The following is an 18306-nucleotide window of genomic DNA, read 5'->3' as shown; positions in this document are numbered from 1 at the left end:
ATAGCATTCCCAGACCACGATGGAGCATTCTGTTTTCTGACAGGAAAGGAAACATGTATTCTAGAATAGCAACAGGTTCCTCTGATGACATCATGAATGTTTTATATTTTATTATCATTTTTATACTTTAATTACTCTGGTATATAATTTCTGCTACACTTACTCTGAAGGAAAACCACAGAAAATGGTATTTTAAATTAATTCCATGAAGTGATTGTGAAGAAGACATTTGAAGGTTTTGGTTAGGAAAACTTCATGTGAAGGGAAAGGAGCCATATGTGAAACTAGGCAGGAGGGAGAACAGTATTCCATAGAATAGAAATTGACCTTCCAGAGTCATACTGTGGTGTGGCCTGAGAAATAGTGCAGTGAAGAGAGTAATACTATGGGATGGATTTGTTTGATTTATCCTTAATAAGCTTTTTTGCAGAGCTGTTGAGGGATTTATTCGAGATAAATATGAGAAGAAGAAATACATGGACCGAAGTCTGGACATCAGCGCCCTTAGGGTTGGTTGTAAATCTTTCACATTTTTTCCACAATAAATAATTTGTTTCCTAATCAGAATAGGGAAGGATTTGTAAAAACAGCTATTAAAGGACTCCACAAATATCATTTCAAAAGTAGAAAACTCCACATATTGAGTAAAAATTGTGAAGTATCATGGAGCAAACTTTAGATGAAAGTTAAGTAAATCATCAGTAAATTCTTTGTTTCAATCTATATTTAGGTGTAAGTGACTTCCAATTCCAAATTATTCTTCAAAATAGACATGTTGGGAAGGGTTTGGGCGGTAGCGCAGCGGGTTAAGTGCACATGGCGCAAAGCACAAGGACCAGCAAAAGGATCCTGGTTTGAGTCCCTGACTCCCCACCTGCTGGGTGGTATCGCTTCACAGGTGGTGAAGCAGGTTTTCAGGTGTCTTTCTTTCTCTCCCTCTCTCTATCTTCCCCTCCTCTCTCAATTCTTTATGTCCTATCCAACAACAACAATGGCAACAAAAGGGAAAAAACAGCCTCCAGGAGCAGTAGATTCGTAGTGCAAGGCACCGAGCCCCTTGCAATAACCCTGGAAGCAAAAAAAAAAAAAAGACATGCTGGGCATACTAGCTCAAATAGTGTAATATATATATGTATATATACTAATTTTCTTATTTGTGTATATGCATTTTTCTATAAGTGAAGCCAAAAAATTAGGTATAATAATTTAATCACTAATTTTTCCTTCAGTTTGACCTGTATTTTTTCACTTTGTTGATAGACTTGGTTGGAACCCTTATTCCTGAGACAGGCTTTAGGAGACTTCCAATTACCAAATGGTCTGAGGATAGAAATCCTCAGCATGTGTTTAGTATCTGAAACACAATGTATCATACAGGGTATGATAATTAGGGCAAGTATAACAACATGGGTTCTAGAAGAAAATAAACTCAAACAATGACATCTAAAAGAGAACAAATATACTATGTTAGCTTTTAAAAGACCATTGATAAGAATGCACAGTTATTGGGGCCAGGTGGTAGCACATCTGGTTGAATGCGCATGTTACAGTGCGCAAGGACCCAGGTTCAAACCCCCAGTCCCCACCTGCCGGGGGAACGTTTCTCAAGTTGGTGAAGCAGTGCTGAAGATGTCTCTCTGTCTCTCTCCCTTTCATCTTGACTTCTGGCTGTCTCCAATAAATAAAGATAATTAAAATATTTTTAAATTACAAAAAAAATGCACAGTTGTTTTTCTTAGGCACAAATGACTGGTTGTCTAGCTACAGAAACACAGAATACAGGATTCTCCAGTTCTAACATAAGTCCCATCTATTTATATCTATGCCTACCTATCTATGTATCATCTACAGAGTTATGAAATTACTAAGGATTTCTTTTTTTATTTTCTTTTTAAAATTTTTCCCCTTTTGTTGCCTCTGTTGCTTATCATTGTTGTTATTATTATTATTGTTGTTATTACTGTCATTGTTGTTGGATAGGACAGAGAGAAATCAAGAGAGGACAGGAAGACAGAGGGAGAGAGAAAGACAGACACCTGCAGACCTGCTTCACCGCCTGTGAAGCAACTCCCCTGCAGGTGGGGAGCTGGGGGCTCCAACTGTATGCAGGTCCCTGTGCTTTCTGCCATGTGCACTTAACCTGCTGCGCCACTGCCTGGCTCCCTACTAAGGATTTTTAACTCCACATGATAATTTAAAATTAATTGGAATAACTATGTTGAACCTTTGATATTTTGTATAAAGAGGCATTAACTGGTAGGTAAATTTCAGTGCTGGCAAATAAACACAGGCTAATATTTGTAATTAGGTAAAGATAGTATCACCTCAACTTAATATAAAGGACTTTTCCATCAGAGTCATTCAGAAAAGGGAATGAAGTCATGGTAATTGGTCCAAGACAGAATTAACCTAATGTATAGCTGCAACTTGGATGTCATCATCAAATAGGATTTGAAAGCAAAGCACACATTTTTTTTTATTTGTAGCAGACTATGTATGCCCTATGTACCAGCTCTGTTTATTGTACTTAATGATTGAAAATCAGATGGACTCGGGGGGTCAGGTGGTAGCACAGCGGGTTAAGCGCACGTGGCACAAAGTGCAAGGACCCCCCCATAAGGATCCCAGTTTGAGCCCCTGGCTCCCCACCTACAGGGGAGTCGTTTCATAGGCGGTGAAGCAGGTCTGCAAGTAGGTCTATCTTTCTCTCCACCTCTCTGTTTTCCCCTCCTCCATTTCTCTCTGTCCTATTCAACAACAAACGACATGATCAACAACAATATTAATAACCACAACAAGGCTACAACAACAAGGGCAACAAAATGGGGAAAAATGGCCTCCGGGAGCAGTGGATTCATGGTGCAGGCACTGAAGCCCAGCAATAATCCTGGAGGAAAAAGAAAGAAAGAAAGAAAGAAAGAAAGAAAGAAAGAAAGAAAGAAAGAAAGAAAGAAAGAAAATCAGATTGGCTCAGGGAAAGGGTATCTGAGGTAACCTAGATGATTAGAGAGGAGGGGGAAATTGCCTTCTAATGACAGATAGTGTTTATTCATAATTATGTTGCTAATGTGCCATACCTATGAGGACAGCCTATTTTATTCACTGAGTATTTTCATTAGGAACAAAATGCCTCCCAATCGTGAATATAGCCAGTTTCTTTTCAATATGATATTAAATATCTTCATTCAGAAAAAGTTAATTCTTGGCATATAAAACTTCAAAAGACTTTATTTACATTAAGTAAAAATGCTTGAAATAGAATTTTCACAATTGGGAGGCATTTTGTTCATGTACCAGAAAGATGTCTGGTTCTTTCTCCTCCTATCTTTCTCATTCATAAACAAATGAATAAATAATTATTTTTAAAATTTTTTTTCAAAGCATTAATTTCTTTCCTTTTGTTGCCCTTGTTTTTATTGTTGTAGTTATTATTGTTATTGATGTCATTGTTGTTGGATAGGACAGAGAGAAATGAGAGGAGGGGAAGACATAGAGGGGGAGAGAAAGACAGACACCTGCAGACCTGCTTCACCGCCTGTGAAGCGACTCCCCTGCCGGTGGGGAGCTGGGGGCTCGAACTGGGATCCTTCCGCCTGTCCTTGCGCTTTGCACCACGTGCGCTTAACCCGCTGCTGCGCTAACGCCTGACTCCCAATAATTTCTTCTTTTAAAAAAATAAATAAAACCTTGAATATACCACTCCATTCTCTCCTGGCCTCCATGATTCCTGCAGAAAAATCTAATGTAAGTCTGACTGTTGCTTTTATAAGTCACATCTTTTCCCTGGCAGCTTACAATTTTTTTTGCTTTGCCCTTGACTGTGGTGTGCATTACTCCTTGAATCATGGCTCCCTCCCCTCCTGCTCCTGCTGTCCATGCTCAGTCACCAATGTTCAGATAGTGATGTTCCTTTCTTTACCAGATTCCAGCTGTTCTCTGACAAAATTCATTGAGTTACTTTATTGTAATATTTGTTTTCTGGGGGAGAGCCAACTTTTTCTTACTGGGTTATCATAGCACAACCCCGGAAGTCCCAGCCAAAAGATTTAATAATTCATCTCTTCATACTTATGCCAGTGCACTTTCTACAAGTTGTGCTGTATTATATCATCTTTTCATATGCATGTTACATTTTTTTGTGTCTCTGTATTGTTAAACTTAATAGGTGGCTGTGTTTTGCAGCTGGATATTTATTTAATGTTAAAAATTTGAATATAAAAAATATGAAAGTTTTATGAAACTGCCTCTGAAAAATAACAAAAACAGAGGCTCTCTAGTATCTTATTTTTGATGTGCCTATTGGTATTATATAGGTGGTTCACTCAAGACATCCTGGAAAAATATTTTAATCCTTTTTACTCCATTTTGCTTTATTTCCTTTGTCTTTGTTTTTCTAATCTTTTAGTTTGAAATTAAAGTTAACTTTGATTTTATTTTTTAAAGAAGGAGCTAAAGATCAAAGGACTATATGACTCTGTCAAGTCACATAGGATATATGCTGAGTAAGATAAACATGAGCTTACTTGTTGGTATACCAAGATGACGGGTCTCCTCAAAGTATGAACAAGTCAAACTTGAGTCCAAAGGGGTCAGCATGGGTGAAAACTGTGTATATTAGCATAGACTGAATGTTTCAAGAGTCATAAGTAGGTTAGAATGAGGAAAGCAGTAGCTTAGGATATTTAAAAGTTTGCCTGAGCCAACAGGGAGAAAGCCAATTCTCATGTTTCACATTCACAAATACTCAGGTTCGTCAGATTTCTGCATCAGATTATGTCCTTTTGGATTTAGCATACTGTTTGTTAGTCAACGTGGTACCTGTGTTCTCTGTCACATTTTGTTAAATTATTATAGAAAGAAAAAGATGACAAGTGGAAAAGAGGGAATGAGCCAGCTGCAGAGAAAAAGATGGAACCTGTTGTTTTTGAGAAAGTTAAAATGGTAAGTGGGAAACTGCACTATGTGGATGGTCTCAGGTGTGTTTATCTGTGTGGAGGAGGAGTGGTAGAAGGCCTTATGATGGGAAAGGGTGGGCTGATAGCATATTGTACCACCTTACCTGAAGAAAAAAAATACTTCCATCTATAGATCTGATCACCTGCTGCCACTTGCTGTTTCTGCTTCTTTCCCATTGCCTTATTACTGCTTAATCTGTTTTGTAACACTTCTCTTGGGGATCTGTCCCATCTGAGGAATGAGACACATTCCTTTTTTCCTTTTTCTTTTTTTATGAAAAGGAAACACTGACAAAACCATAGGATAAGAGGGGTACAACTCCACACAATTCCCACCACCAGAACTCCACTATGTTAGAATGTCAGGGTTGTGTGATCTCTTCTGAGCAGATGCTACTTCTATATTAGTCCTTCTGTACCTATTTTCCTGTTGCAATAAATAATAGTCCAGAAAACAGGCCATGCTAATTGGTTTTAAACAATCCCTTCTTATATTCTTTCTGTACTATATTGAAGTAGATACCTTTATTTTCCTACAGAACATACTGTAGTTGTGGATAGTAGATATTCTAATAGAAGAACTTAGAATAATTTAGCATCTGATAAAGGAAAAGTTTTTTTTTTTTACCATAAGTATAAATTCACAGTTTTCAGGATTCAGTTTTTAATGTTATTGGTAGAGTAAGTTAGATATATCTTTAAACTGATCTCCTTTTTGGCATATTAAAGGTTTTTTTTTTTTTTTAACCACTATGATATTGCTGGCTGTCAACTGTGGTGACATCAGACACTTACCTTTGCTTCTGGGTACCCTGGCACTAAAAACTATCACCTCTGTTCCTTGACCTGTGATTGTGTGGTTTCAGAAAGATCTGTCTCTTCAGAAAGCAAAACAAACACAAATGATATCTTTTGTTTTCACTTTAGCTTCGACTTTTAAATACTTGTGCCCCCTGACTTAACTCTTCTACCTGACACTTTCTGAGTTTTATTTCTTTGGTAACTCTTTGAATAACAACAGCCACACCATAAGAAAACCTATAGCTTTATAGTAGAGAGGGGAGAGAGGGTTTCAAAACCACCTTATTATTTCTACCTATAACATATTTTCATCATAGCCACAGAAAAAAGAAGATCCACAGCTACCTCGGAAAAGCTCCCCGAAATCCACAGCACCTGTTATGGATTTGTTGGGCCTTGGTAAGAGAGAGACATTTCCACTTCCATAATCTTATCAATTTGGATAAATCCTCCTGGCTCTGTGAAGAAGAGTTCTTGAGCTCGTATCTTTGCCACCAAGATTGTTCTCTCATGTTCTTCCTGTTTCATATCCGAGCAGTTTTCCAAGGAGTGTTTACTGTGACATTATAATATAGAGTCAGAGTACAGGTTAAGAGCATAGCCTTGGAAGCTAAACTCTTAACTCTGCTATTTACTTTTTGTGACCGTGGTAGCTTACTTACTGTGTGTACTTTTCTAATCTGTGTGGTGAGGATGAATTTCTGCTTCAAAGGTGTTGGTGGACTGATTAAATGAGGTAATGCTTATACTCTTTGCCTGGCACATACATCAGTAAATGTTAGCAGTTTTCACTAAATCCGTACTTGTGAGCTGTTCCCCTCTCCTTCATTTTTCAGGTGCAGCCTATATCTGAGATACGATCTATAATCTTGTGGTTATTTTTCTGAAAATATTTGAAGCTCTAAACTAGTAATTCTGCCCCTATCAGAGGTAGAGCCGATTTGTTACTTACTTCAGGATTGACAGCTTTTTTGTAGTTGCTGTTATTGGCTAGCTAGGCTTCTAATTTATATAATTTACATTCTTCTCTGAAAATGAGCCCCAAGCCTCTTGGCCCTTCAAATATATGGAAGGAAATCAGCCAGACCCTCTCTGTGATGTTGCTGCTGTATAGCTTTCAGGCCTGGGTTTCTGCTGCCTGTTTCTGATAACTGGGTTACTGGCTCTTGCAGTATTCTTGGAGAGGTGGGGTGGCGGTGGGGGACTTCTTTTGAGAGACCTATCCAAACTAAATGGCTCCAGAACCTCAATTCCCATGATCATGATGGAGCACATGGGTCTTCTCTGTCAGCTTTGAGTCTCGAATAAAGGGAAGACTTAGGTTTAGTGAACAGCAACATTTTACTTTTACACTTTGTAGATGCACCTGTGGCTTGCTCCATTACAAATAGTAAGACCAGCAATACCCTAGAGAAGGATTTAGATCTATTGGCCTCTGCTCCATCACCCTCATCTTCAGTTCCCAGAAAGGTGAGTCTTGTGGGCTCCTCAGGATTAAAGAGCACTGTGACAAGGGTGCTTCAGCATCTTAATCATGGGGGTGGGAGTCATGCTTTGTTGGTGGAATTGGACTGGTTCTCTTGACTCGTCCCTTCACTCTGTAATTTTTGTCACAATCTAAGATTACTATTAATTTGTTTTGTCTTGCTCCAAAAGGGCTCTTTGAATGAGCTTCTATTGAAATTGTCATACAGGCTTTAATTATAAAAACTGATATTTAGGGAGTCGGGTGGTAGCGCAGTGGGCTAAGCGCAGGTGGCACAAAGTGCAAGCACCAGTGTAAGAATCCTGGTTCAAGCCCCCAGCTCCCCACCTGCAGGGGAGTCACTTCACAGGCGGTGAAGCAGGTCTGCAGGTGTCTGTCTTTCTCTCCCCCTCTGTCTTCCCTTCGTCTCTCCATTTCTCTCTGTCCTATCCAACAACAGTAGCATTAATAACAACAATAACAATAATAATAAGGGCAACAAAAATGGGGGGGAATAGCCTCCAGGAGCAGTGGATTCGCAGTGCCAGCACCAAGTCCCAGCAATAACCCTAGAGGCAAAAAAATAAAAATAAAAAACCCTGATATTTAGGACATTAGCCTAAGTTATTGCTAGAGAATTCATGGGTAAGAACTTGAAATATTCTTTCTTTTAGTACTTGAAATTTTATTTTTATTTTTTATTTTTTAACCAGAGCACTGTTCAGCTCTGGCTTATGGTGGTGCGGGGGATTGAACCTGCGACTTTGGAGCCTCAGTCATGAGAGTCTGTTTGCATAACCATTTTGCTATCTACCCTTCGCCCAAGACTTGAGATTTATTTGTTACATATTTATTATTTTTTGTTGCCCTTATTGTTATTTTTTAATTGTTGTAGTTATTGTTGTTGTTGCTGATGTTGTTGTTGTTGGATAGGACAGAGAGAAATGGAGAGCAGGGGAAGACAGAGAGGGGGAGAGAAAGACACCTGCAGACGTGATTCACCACTTGTGAAGCGACTCCCCTGCAGGTGGGGAGCCAGGGGCTCGAACCAGGATCCTTGCACTTTGCGCCACCTGCGCTTGACCTGCTGCACTACCGCCCAGCTCTTGGGACTTGAAATTTTTAATGGTTACTATTTGGAGACTACCTGTTATATATCACATACTACGCTTGATGCTTTTTTTAATACCATTTTGTGAATTTCATTTATCTTTAAAATCTTTCCCATAATCCTATAAAATGAACATTTTTATAGCTGAGAAATCATTAGTTCAGGCAAGTTATGTGATTAACTTAGCATCATACAAGTAATAAATGGCTGCACTGGGATATTAACTCAGTTCTCTCTGACTGCATCATTTGTAAATTGTTTTGGTCATTTGTTTGTTTTTCACCAAATCATATAATTTTGTTAAAGAACAAAGGCCAGAGCGTCATTATCAAGTGTTTTTGGATATTTGTATGGTAAAAATGTCTGGAAACTATTAACTTGAGCTGTGATTTCCTTCCACAAATGTTAGAAGCAGCAAAGAGATGAGAGTGGCATTTATAAAAATCCCCATGAGGGGCATTCCAATTCATCCCCTGCCCCCTTTGCTTTAAGGTTATAGGTTCCATGCCAACTGCAGGGAGTGCTGGCTCTGTTCCTGAAAACCTGAACCTGTTTCCAGAGCCAGGAAGCAAATCAGAAGAAACAGGCAAGAAACAGCTCTCTAAGGATTCTATCCTTTCTCTGTACGGATCCCAGACACCTCAAATGCCCACCCAAGGTAGGTTTCATGGGGATCATGACAGTGTATCAGACAGAGATGTGAGGGCTCATACAAAGAAACTTTGTTGTGACCAGGGACAGTTGCTTTAAGACCAGGGCATCATATTCCAAATAAGTCTGAATGACTTTTTTTTTTTTTTTTTTGTGAAGCCATGAAGTATCAGCAGATAGGTATTAAGATAGCTCAGAGCTATACTTCTGTGAGGTCTGATGTTACACCTCTGTGAAGTCTGAATCAAGGTCTGAATCTGGACTCTAAAAGGAAAATAGTGCCAGAGAGATAGCTCACTGGGAAGGGCACATGCCTTGCTAGACACAACCCAGGTTCAAGCCCTGGGAGTTGCCATGGTACTGAGGGAAGCCCCCTCTCTTCTTGCCTCTTTATCAGCATGAAGAAGTTGGTTGGGAGTGCTGTAATCACTGTGTGTGTGACTCCAACTATGAAAGAAAAATAAATGAGAGAACTAGTGAGGTGGTTAGCCCACTGATAAAGCAAGCCTTCTAAGGAGTCTGTCTAACTGATTTGCTGGGTAAGAAGCATTTGAAATTGCATAGTTCTAAGAAGTTCTACTTAAAAGGAGTAGCCAGTGAGAGTTTAAATGGACTTTACATGCTTTCTTCCTTTTCTCTTTTCCTTTCTTTGTCCTTCCTTCCTCTCTCTCTTACTTTTCTTTCTATTTATCTCTTTCTTCCTGACACTATATTGAAGGGTTTACAGACAATTGTAGAAATGTGGATACAATTTCTTATCTCCCGAAGATAAGTGTCTGCAACACACTTTCATCCCTAACTTAAATCCTTTTCCATCATCATGTACCAGGACCCCAAGTCCTCTCCAGCATTTCCCTTCTCCTTCCCTAGAGTCTTTTGCTTTGGTGCAGATGAGTGGCTAAGAAAGTTGCGCACATACAATAAACACACTAGACTACTCCTCAGCTCTTAAAAATGATGAAGTCATCTCCTTTGCCTCTTCTTGGATGGAACTTGAAGACATCATGTTAAGTGAGATGAGTCAAAAAGAGAAGGACAAATACCAGATGATCTCACTTCTAGGGGGAGCTTAAGAAACAAGAACAGAAAGGGAAAGCACCAAGCATCTTTTCATCTTTAACAGCTCATCTATATATGTTTTCTCAGCAGCAGTGTTCATGGCTCCTGCTCCGATGGCATATCCCACAGCCTACCCCAGCTTCCCTGGGGTCACACCTCCTAACAGCATAATGGGAAGCATGATGCCCCCACCAGTAGGCATGGTAGCTCAACCAGGAACATCTGGGATGGTTGCCCCCATGCCCATGCCTGCAGGCTATATGGGTGGAATGCAGGCATCGATGATGGGTGTGCCAAATGGCATGATGACCACCCAGCAGGCTGGCTACATGGCAGGCATGGCACCTATGCCTCAGACTGTGTATGGAGTTCAGCCGGCTCAGCAGCTGCAGTGGAACCTTACTCAGGTAAGCTTCCCTCATTTCACTTGGGACAAGAGTTTTGAGTCTTCCAAACGCTGTCTCACCCTTATCCTTTAAATTATTTTTTTTAAAAATTTTTATTTTTACTTATTTATTGCATAGAGACAGCCAGAAATTGAGAGGGATGGGAGAGACAGAGGGAGAGAGACAGAGAGACACCTGCAGCCCTGCTTCACCACTTGCAAAGCTTTCCCCCTGTAGGTGGGGACTGGGGGCTCAAACCTGGGTCCTTGTGCACTGTTAACATGTGCACTCAACCCAGTGTGCCACCACCCAGGCCCATCCTTTGAATTATTACAGTGTAAGTGAGATAATGCCAGATTCTTTGGCTTGGGTTTTGCTGCTTTTTTTTCTAAAACATCTAGCTAAAGTCAGATTTTCTGAAAAGCTCTCAGTTCCTGTACAATAAAAGTAACTGGGGAGGCCGAGCAGTGGCACAACTGGTAAAGTGCACATATATGTTACACTGTGCAGGGACCTGGATTCAAGCCCTTGGTCCCCACCTTGTAGGGGGAAAACTTCATGAGTGAGGAAGCAGTGCTACAGGTGTCTCTTTCTATGTGCTCTTCCGCTCTTGATTTCTCTGTTTCTAATAAATAAGTAGGTAAATAAATAAAATATTTAAAAAGAACAAAGACAATTGTCTAAATCTAAATCTCTGTACACACAAAATAATGTCCAAAGCAACCTATATAAGCAAATATGGAGTGCAAATAAAACTACTCTAACCCACAGCTACTGTATAGTAGTTGAATACTATAAAGTTTGAATGACATGACAATATACATATAAGAACCAGCATCACAGAAACTGAATAGTGAAGAGAAACAGAGGTCTAAAGGCCACAGAACATAGGTAAAATCACTCCCTAGGATAAGAAAGATCTCTTCATATTGGAGAAATGCTGAGAAGATGTCTGAGACAAAGAGATTAATACTCTGATTACCTGGAAAATAAAAAAATAAAGGACTTGAAATATATAGGAGTATAGACGGTAGCCTTGAGAGAGCACTATTTCTAGTGGAGATGGTGATGACTTAGAAGGAAGAGGTGTGGGGAGCCAGGCGGTAGCGCGGCGGGTTAAGCACAGGTGGCACGAATTGCAAGGACCGGCGTGAGGATCCCCGTTCGAGCCCCCGGCTCCCCACCTGCAGGGGAGTCGCTTCACAGGTGGTGAAGCAGGTCTGCAGGTGTCTATCTTTCTCTCCCCCTGTCTTCCCCTCCTCTCTCCATTTCTCTCTGTCCTATCCAACAACAACAACATCAGTAACAACAACAATAATAAATACAACAACAATAAAAAGACAACAAGGGCAACAAAAGGGAAAATAAATAAATAAAATTATAAAAAAATATAAAAAAAAAAGAAGGAAGAGGTGCTTGGGGTCGGGCGGTAGCGCAACAGGTAAAGTGCTCGTGGCACAAAGCACAAGGACCAGTTAGAATCCCAGTTCAAGCCCCCGGCTCCCCCCCTAAAGGGGAGTCACTTCACAGGTGGTGAAGCAGGTCTGTAGGTGTCTTCCTCTATATCTACCCCTTCTCTCTCAATTTCTCTCTGTCTCTATCCAATAACAAACAAATAAATAAATAAAAAGAAGTAAGAGGTACTTTTTTGGAGACTGTGATCAAGGGACAGATGGAAGTGAAAAGTAGAAAATATAATAACAAACAAACAAAAAGATAAACTATCCTCCTCCCCAGATAACCCTTCATGATACTATCAGAAGGGGATTCCCTTGAACTAAAAAACTGTAGTCACTTTCCCTATCCCCTCATGCTTACTTGCATTATGGCCAATTCAGAAAAATAAAACATTGTGAAATAAACAGAAAGTAACAGATGACAATCATACAACACTACTATGAGATGAAAATAGAAAACCAGCACCTGAGGAGGTGACTTTGTAATAGAGTACAGGACTTGCCTGCGTGAGATCTGCAGTGCACACATGCCAGAGTGTTGTGATAAGAGTGAAGGGAATGGGGTGGAAAGATGGATGAAACGAAGAAAGGCTTTCAAAAAGTGTAAAATCAGGGAGTCAGGCGGTAGCACAGCGGGTTAAGCGCAGGTGGCCTGACACACAAGGACTGGCCAGCATAAAGATCCTGGTTTGAGCCCCCACCTCCCCACCTACAGGGGAGTCGCTTCACAAGTGGTGAAGCAGGTCTGCAGGTGTCTATCTTTCTCTCTCCCTCTCTGTCTTCCTCTCCTCTCCATTTCTCTCTGTCCTATCTAACAACAATGACATCAATAACAACAATAATAATAACTACAACAATAAAACAAGGGCAACAAAAGGGAATAAATAAATTAATTAATTTTTAAAAAGTATAAAATCAAAACATTTGAACCCCTCACCCCAACAGTCATGAAGCAGAAAACTTAGACAACCCATCAGTTTGAGTTAAATGTCCTTTAATGAACACTTGCAAATAAGACAAAACCACTGGAGTCAGAAATCCAAGAATTTGAGCCAAAGCTAAAAGCTGTGAAATGAAATTTTTACTGAACTCAGTAAAGAAGCAGAGATACAGTTATCTTAGAAATAAAGACTGGGGGAGTTGGGCTGTCGCGCAGCGGGTTAAGCGCAGGTGGCACAAAGCACAAGGACCGACATAAGGATCCGGCTCTCCACCTGCAGGGGAGTCGCTTCACAGGCGGTGAAGCAGGTCTGCAGGTGTCTTTCTCTCCTCCTCTCTGTCTTCCCCTCCTCTCTCCATTTCTCTCTGTCCTATCCAACAATGACAACAACAATAATAACTACAACAATAAAACAACAAGGGCAACAAAAGGGAATAAATAAATAAAATAAATATTAAAAAAAAGAAATAAAGACTGGATTACAAATTAGTGAAGGAGAATGGATTCAGCTGAAAATATACTTGGCATTGAGGAAAGATACAACATAATTAAAAGAATGGAAACTAAATATAGAAAGCAATAAAAATAATCAGAAAAAAAGTAAAACAGAGGTCAGTCAAAGAAGGGTTACTATAAATAGTGTTGGAGACTCCCAAAGAACAGACTGATGCGTGGGGAGAGGTGTTTGTGTTGTTGTTATGAAAAATATTTTTATTGCTGCCCAGGAGGTGGTGCAGTGGGATGGCACATTGGACTTTAAAGCCTGCTGTTCCCAGTTTGACTTCAGCATTGCCTGTGTCAGTGATGTTCTGCTTCTCTTTCTCATAAGCAAACAAACAAATAACTAAATGTTTTAATGTGAGAGAGACCATACTACTACTAAGCTCTAACATTGGTCTGTGATTAAACCTGAGACCTCGGCGTGTAAGTCTTATATGCTACCACTGTGCTATCTCTCTGACCCCAGAATTAGTATATTGAATATTTTAGGGCTGGGGAGACAGTATAATGGTTCTGCAAAAGCCTTTCAAGCCTGAGGCTCTGAAGTCCCAGGTTCAATCCCCAGTACCACCATAAGCCGAAACTGAGCAGTGTTCTGGTCTCTTTCTCTCTCTCTCTCTCTTTCGGTATCTTTCCCTCTGTATCGACTTTCTCATTAAAATAAATAAAAATATATAGTTTTAATAAAAAAATAAAAGTTTAATAAGAGAAAGATTTCTAAAAAATAAAAGATTTGACTATTAGCCCACTATCTCCCTGGAAAAATGATCCAGAATGGCCAGTTCTAATGTATATCCTAGGAAACTAAAAACAAGACTCTAATCATCTCCCTACCTTCAACTTGTCAAAAGTTATTTACAAAGAAAAGGGAACACTGAGGTTGACATCATGCTCCCTAACAGCAACACACAAAAAGGTAACAGTGGGAGTCGGGCGGTAGCTCGGTGGGTTAAGCACAGGTGGCGCAAAACACAAGGACTGGCATAAGGATCCCGGTTCGAGCCCCCGGCTCCCCACCTACAGAGGAGCTGCTTCACAAGCGGTGAAGCAGGTCTGCAGGTGTCTGTCGTTCTCTCCCCGCTCTGTCTTCCCCTCCTCTCTCCATTTCTCTCTGTCCCATCCAACAATGATGACATCAATAACCACAATAATAACTACAACAATAAAACAAGGGCAACAAAAGGGAGTAAATCAATAAATAAAAATATAACAGAGTGCTATTTTCTAGACACACAAATACATGTGAGCAAGTACTTTAAAGCCATGCTTTTCTTCAGGTATCAAAGTTGTAAAATCTGAAATATGCAGTAAATCAAATTGGAATCCTTTCCTGAAAGATTTGCCAAAAGATTAACTGTGTTCATCTAAGAGATCAATGGGGACATTCTTGCAAATGAATATTTACTGAGACTATAAACAAAAGCAATGGCAAGGTAGAGGATTATATTTTGGTGAAACTGACAGGTGGTTCACCCATAGACCACACCTGTCACGTGTGAGAGGTGTTGGGTCTGAGCCTGGGCCTCCACCCCGGAAGGAGTATCTGCAGGGGGAAGCTTCACTAGTGGTGGAGAGGTGTGGGGATACATCTCCTTTGACATTTGATCTGTTTTCAAGCTCAATTTCTGGTCGATTATTATCTCCTTCCATATGTTCTCTTTTTATCTTTTCCTTTTTTATGTGTGTGACTTTCATAACTGGGATCCACATTCACTTACTTTTATTTATGAATTAAGGAAGTGCTATAAAACTGATGGAAACATATTTTTAAAAACCCAGTTAACTTCCTTTTTTGCTTTTTTATTTTATTGCTACTAGTGTTATTACCAGCACTGTGAGTCCACTATTCCTGGTCGCTATTTTCCCTTTTTTTTATTTTCTTTTTTCTTCTTCTTTTTTATTAGGACACAGAGAAATTGAGAGGGGAGGGGGATATAGAAAGGGGAAAAAAAAAGATGGACATCTGCAAACCTGATTCACCACTCATGAAGCTTTCCCTCTGCAAGTGAAGAGTGGAGACTCAGACCTGAGTCCTCAAACATGGTAGCATGTGCACTCATCTGAGTACACTACCGCCCAGCTCTCTCTCACTGGCTTATGGTGGTGGGGAGGACTGAAATTGGAGCCTTGGGCCTGGAAGTCTATTTGTATAACCACTATACTATCTCCCTTGCCCTCTTTTTTTAAATTTACTTTTTTTTTCCAGCTAGAGAGTGAGAAACATAGGGAGAGAGGGAGTGGGATACTATGAGTGAGACACTATAGTACCACTCCACCACTTGTGAGGTTCCCCTTGTGCATGTGCCCCCATGTGGTGACCAGAGACTCAAGCCTGGATCCTTGTGCAGGTTAAGTGTGTATTCTACCTAGCAAATTATCTCCTGGCCCCAGGAAAGTCTTCTTTCTTATGTGAAGCTTACTATGGGGTAAACTTACTATGGGGTAAAATGTCAAGATAACTGCAATTTTCAAATACTTATACATCAGATAAAAATATGGCAAAAGATGTTAACAATTGGTCAGTTTAAGAAAGGAACATATGGGTCTCATTTTGATGTTCTTTCAACTTTTCTGTATGCTTGCATTTTTCTTTAAAAGGTGGTAGAAGGAAAATAGACCATTTTCTAAAGAAAAAGAACTTAGACTGAAAATGTACTAGACTTGGGATATTTGAAGGCATTTGTCTTTGGTAAATTATTTCTTTAATTTAGTTTTCAGAGATTAGTCTTTCAGTCTGATTCATAAATAGGTCCCAATTTTACCTGCCCCTATTTCATTTACTCTGTTCTAGCATTTACTGTCTCATACATGATAACATATTGGTCTTCACTTCCTTTGTTCTTTCTGTATAGTCCCACCTTCTTTTTCTCTCTGAGTGTATGCTAACACTTTGACTGTTGGTCACAGTAATGATTCTTCTGGGAAATACGACAAGAGTATTAGTGTGAGGCTTCTCTCTCAGGGTTCTATGGCATAATGTGCTTTTTTATGTTCAGGATGAGAGACTGGAAAAGAAAAAAAGAGAATAACCACCTTTTTTTTTATTAGCACCAAGATTTATTCTTTCCTTCTTTGAGCATTGTTGATCTCTGTCAACATCTCACTTTTGAAAAGTTCTTCATTTCTGTGGTTTGATGTCCTTAAAAATGATCTAACAAGATTTAGGGCATTTATGTACCCTAAGAATGTTTGCTTTGTCTCATTTTCCACTCCCAATCCCTCCTGCAGACAAGATGGCTACCCTGACTTCTGTTTAGTTGGCGTCATGCCCACAGTCTGCCTCATCGTCCTGACCTCATCGTCTCCTCTCTCCTTTGCAGATGACCCAGCAGATGGCTGGAATGAACTTCTGTGGAGCCAATGGCATGCTGAGCTATGGACAGTCGATGAACGGTGGAAATGGACAGGCAGCAAATCAGACTCTCAGCCCTCAGATGTGGAAATAAAAATAAACACCTGTATGGCTATCACTCTCCTTGCCACCCTCCTACTCCTCTTTCTCTCACTCCCTCTACTCCTGTCCCCTTGCCCACCTCTCTGTTTGGTTGAAAAATCACTCAATTCGTCATTTGGAATTTGCCATTCAGTCCAGCCCAGCCACTTCCAAACATGCAGGCCTCTCTGTAGCTTTATGTTGTACATATCCCCAAGCCATCCTACTCTCTTCACAGCCATAGCTCAAGTTCCTCTCCTGGCACCAGCACCTTAGAAACTGTTGGCAGAAGGCAATTGAACTGAGAGGAATGTGTATACTCTTGAGTACCTTCCCTGCAAGTTTAATCCCCTTAGTAGACAATGAGAGAGGTGTGTAGGTGCTGTGTCTTAGGCAAAGGGGAGAGAGTACTCGGAGTTCCTTCTATACATATGTGTGTGTGTTCTATGTGTTTAACATTTTTTTTTTTTTTGAAGAAGAGACATCATGACTGATGAAAGTGCTGGTGCCAAATTAAATACTCCTTGGGTCTTAAATCAGTTTGGTCTTAGCCCTGCGGTTGAGACAAATTGCCTCCGGTGAGGAAAAACAAAATTATCATTACTTTGTTCTAAATTTCTTTCTGGATCTGAGGCTTCAGGACTTACTCACTGCTTCAGCCATCTTTCAGAGCACCAAAGACATTATGAAACTCCCACACAAAAACACATGTAGCCATTCCCCACCTGCCTCCTGCCTCCTGCAGGATCTGACTTCATGACTGGAGGATCACTCTCTCCAGGGGGAATGCACAGCTCAATTTGTGTGTGCTTTGTGCACGCAGGGTGTGGGTATGTATTCTGCCTCCTCTTCTCTCCCCCTGTGCTCTGGGAGTGTATATTTTTTGTTTTCTTTTAGGTTCACAACAGAGAGAAATTAATTTATCACCAACCTAAAACTATTCCAGTTTTTTGTGTAGTTTACAACAATTTCAATCTCATCAATAACTCCTTCCCCCCTCCGCCCCCCACCACCAATCTACCGATGACTGTCATGCCTACATATCCTGGGCTACTCTGTTTTCCCCACCTGTCCCAGGTAGTTGAGGTAGAGAGCCTGCACAGCTTTCCTCTCAGTCATTGTTCATCTCACTTGAAAATTAAAACAAGAAAACTTTGCTTAAAAGAGTTCATCTATGGAAACCATAATTTCTGGTTGCCTTTCTTCTGTGTATGTGTAAATTCCTTAATAAATATTGCAGGGAAGGATTGTTTGTTTGCCTGTTACTGTGTGTCACTCTTACAAGCTAGTAAGCTGCAGCAGGGATTCTGCTTTCCAGAGGCATTTTCTTCAATTTCTTTCTTTTTAAAATCTTTATTTATTTTTTAATGAGAGAGAGATACTCAGACTAGATCACTGCTCAGATCTGGCTTATGGCGGTGCTGGGGATTGAACCTGGGACTTTAAGAGCTCAGACCTGAGAGTCTTTTGCATAACCATTATGCTGTTTCCTCTGGCCCTTCAATTTCTATATTTAAAAAAAAATCTAAGGGCTAGGCATTCAGAAA

At 40.2% G+C, this 18306-nt stretch overlaps 1 protein-coding gene across 1 annotated transcript in view; it reads left to right on the top strand.

Moving 5' to 3' along the window:
* SMAP2 (small ArfGAP2) overlaps positions 1-18007 on the top strand; it is a 58789-nt gene extending 40782 nt beyond the window's left edge. Inside the window, exons 4-10 of the mRNA XM_007536090.3 lie at positions 431-509; positions 4855-4941; positions 6074-6155; positions 7117-7226; positions 8825-8990; positions 10133-10449; positions 16647-18007. Of these exons, the coding sequence (XP_007536152.1) occupies positions 431-509; positions 4855-4941; positions 6074-6155; positions 7117-7226; positions 8825-8990; positions 10133-10449; positions 16647-16772 (967 nt within the window). The 3' untranslated portion in view covers positions 16773-18007. The remainder of the gene's footprint in view (positions 1-430; positions 510-4854; positions 4942-6073; positions 6156-7116; positions 7227-8824; positions 8991-10132; positions 10450-16646) is intronic.
* Positions 18008-18306: the final 299 nt, after the last annotated feature.

Source organism: Erinaceus europaeus, chromosome 13, assembly GCF_950295315.1.
Source record: "Erinaceus europaeus chromosome 13, mEriEur2.1, whole genome shotgun sequence".
NCBI classification, from domain to species: domain Eukaryota; kingdom Metazoa; phylum Chordata; class Mammalia; order Eulipotyphla; family Erinaceidae; genus Erinaceus; species Erinaceus europaeus.
The sequence above is the reverse complement of the archived record's forward strand: the minus strand, read 5'-3'. Positions and strand labels throughout refer to the sequence as shown.